General features: G+C 32.4%; 1 protein-coding gene across 1 annotated transcript; it reads left to right on the top strand.

Annotated features, from left to right (window-relative positions):
- The first annotated feature begins 865 nt into the window (after positions 1 to 865).
- Positions 866 to 1,891, top strand: LOC137828225 (LOB domain-containing protein 25-like). The gene has a single exon (XM_068634702.1). The coding sequence runs from the start codon at positions 1,114 to 1,116 to the stop codon at positions 1,627 to 1,629; it is 516 nt and encodes a 171-aa protein (XP_068490803.1). The 5' UTR covers positions 866 to 1,113; the 3' UTR covers positions 1,630 to 1,891.
- The last annotated feature ends 281 nt before the right edge of the window (positions 1,892 to 2,172 follow it).

Genomic DNA, 2,172 nt, shown 5'->3' with positions numbered 1-2,172 from the left:
ATTCTTTTTCACTTTGTTTCCTCATTTTGTTTTTTTTTTCACTCTTTTTCACACTAAAATGCTCTTTGCCTCTTTATGCTCTCATGTTGTATTTTTGTTGTCTCACAATTAATTTGCGGGTTTCTCTCATCTTGTCTTGCAACTAACTAGGGTTCTTCCCTCAACTCTCACATCCAATAGTCACTTTCCAGAAAACTCTCTCTCTCTCTCTCACACACACTCAGAGTTAGGTGCCACACCTTTTCACACCCAAATATTAAAGATTTAACAGATCTTCAAAGACCAAGCCTGCACCCACATTTTAAGGTAAATAATCATATTATTGTTAATTTGTTCAAAGAAACCTAGCTAGTTTAGCTAGCTAGCTTCACCAGGTATATATATACTATCTTTCTTCATCCCAATTATATAATTATAACCTCTTTTCTTTTAGTTAGAAACTGTCTTATAAATTTGTGTTTTTGATCAGATTTTTTTTATTTTTGAGAAAAGGTATACACATATATATTCTGGGTGATTGGTGTATCATCCAATAGAAATAGATAAAAATTCAATATGTATAAAAAGCTACTTGGTTGGTGTACCTTTTTCTTGCCTTGTAGCCACTTGCAATTGAGCTACACACATACAAAAGGGTATACCTGCAGATTTAGAGAGATTTTACAGGGAAATAGACAGGTTATAAGGAATATGTAGAGAATATTGAACATGAAAGAAAATGATAAAACACAATTTATAAAATTTTCATACATATATCATACTTTATGTATATCTATCTTTGGTTTATTTTTCATTTTAGTTTCTTTCCTCCTTCTGTCAAAAATGGAAAAAGAAGAAAACAAGGGTTCTGGTACTGAGAATCTGTAAATAGTGTAACACTCAATATCAAAGAAGACTTTGGCACAAAAAGTTAATAAAAAAAGTTCAAAAAGTGTAGCAACAACAAAGTGCTTTAACAAACAAGCAAAGTCTTCATAACCCTAAGTTTAATTAGACATGGAAGAGCTTAATGACATTATATGATCACTTAGAAGTTTACTATGTAGAGTTTTGTGATTGTTATTGATTGGTATATAGTGTCTTCTGGTTGTGAATTTGAGGTAAGTGAAGATCATGGCTTCTTCTAGCTACTCCAATTCTCCATGTGCAGCATGCAAGTTTTTGAGGAGGAAGTGCATGCCAGATTGCCTTTTCGCCCCATATTTCCCTCCAGAGGAGCCTCAGAAGTTTGTGAATGTGCACAAGATCTTTGGTGCAAGCAACGTGAGCAAGATCCTGAACGAGGTGCAACCCTATCAGAGAGAGGACACTGTGAACTCTCTGGCCTATGAAGCAGAAGCAAGGATCAAAGATCCTGTGTATGGTTGTGTTGGTGCTATTTCAGTGCTCCAAAGACAAGTTTTAAAGCTCCAGAAGGAACTTGATGCTACAAATGCTGATTTGATCCGCTACAACACTTGCAATGAAATGCGAAATAGTAGTAATCATCATGAAGGAAGAAGCAAGATGATTAGTAATGATGATGGTGGTGGTTCCTCACCTGGTTTAAGTTTCTATTATGCTTCTTCTTCTGCTAATTGGAACAATGGTCCTTCTGATGAAAATGGGTACCCCAAAGGAGATATATAAGAAGAGTGTGTACTTAATTCTCAACCCTCTATGCATCAATTATGATGATATAGTGTCACATATTAAATTTCAAGTTAGCCACTTAGGGTTTTATTATTGTAAAGTATTGAATGATGGGTCATATTATGTGTATATATATCTATATGAGGTCAAGTATATGTATATATTAATACAATATGGTGTATATGTTATTGTGAGATGACTATGTGTAAATATATTAAAATCATAAGTGTGTCTTTTGATTGTATTTAAAGGTTGTAAAAAAAAATCAAGTTTTATATAAATGAGTTTTTATTAAAAAAAATAATGTGTAAACAATTTTTTAAGAGCAATTAAACACATTACAAAACTAACTACTAAATTAATTAGTGTTTAAATTCGAAATTGTTGTCTCAAAATATAAAAGGACAAAAATAACAAAAATATCATCACTTTTTAGTGAGATGGTGTTGGTAAGATTGATTTTTTGTTTGGGTGAATGTTAATATAGGTGATGACAATCTTATTGTTTTTTTGGGTTATGCACATATATAACCAGCCTTT

This window comes from Phaseolus vulgaris, chromosome 7 (assembly GCF_000499845.2).
Source record: "Phaseolus vulgaris cultivar G19833 chromosome 7, P. vulgaris v2.0, whole genome shotgun sequence".
NCBI lineage: Eukaryota > Viridiplantae > Streptophyta > Magnoliopsida > Fabales > Fabaceae > Phaseolus > Phaseolus vulgaris.
Note: the sequence above shows the minus strand (reverse complement) of the source record. Positions and strands in the feature narration are given on the sequence as shown.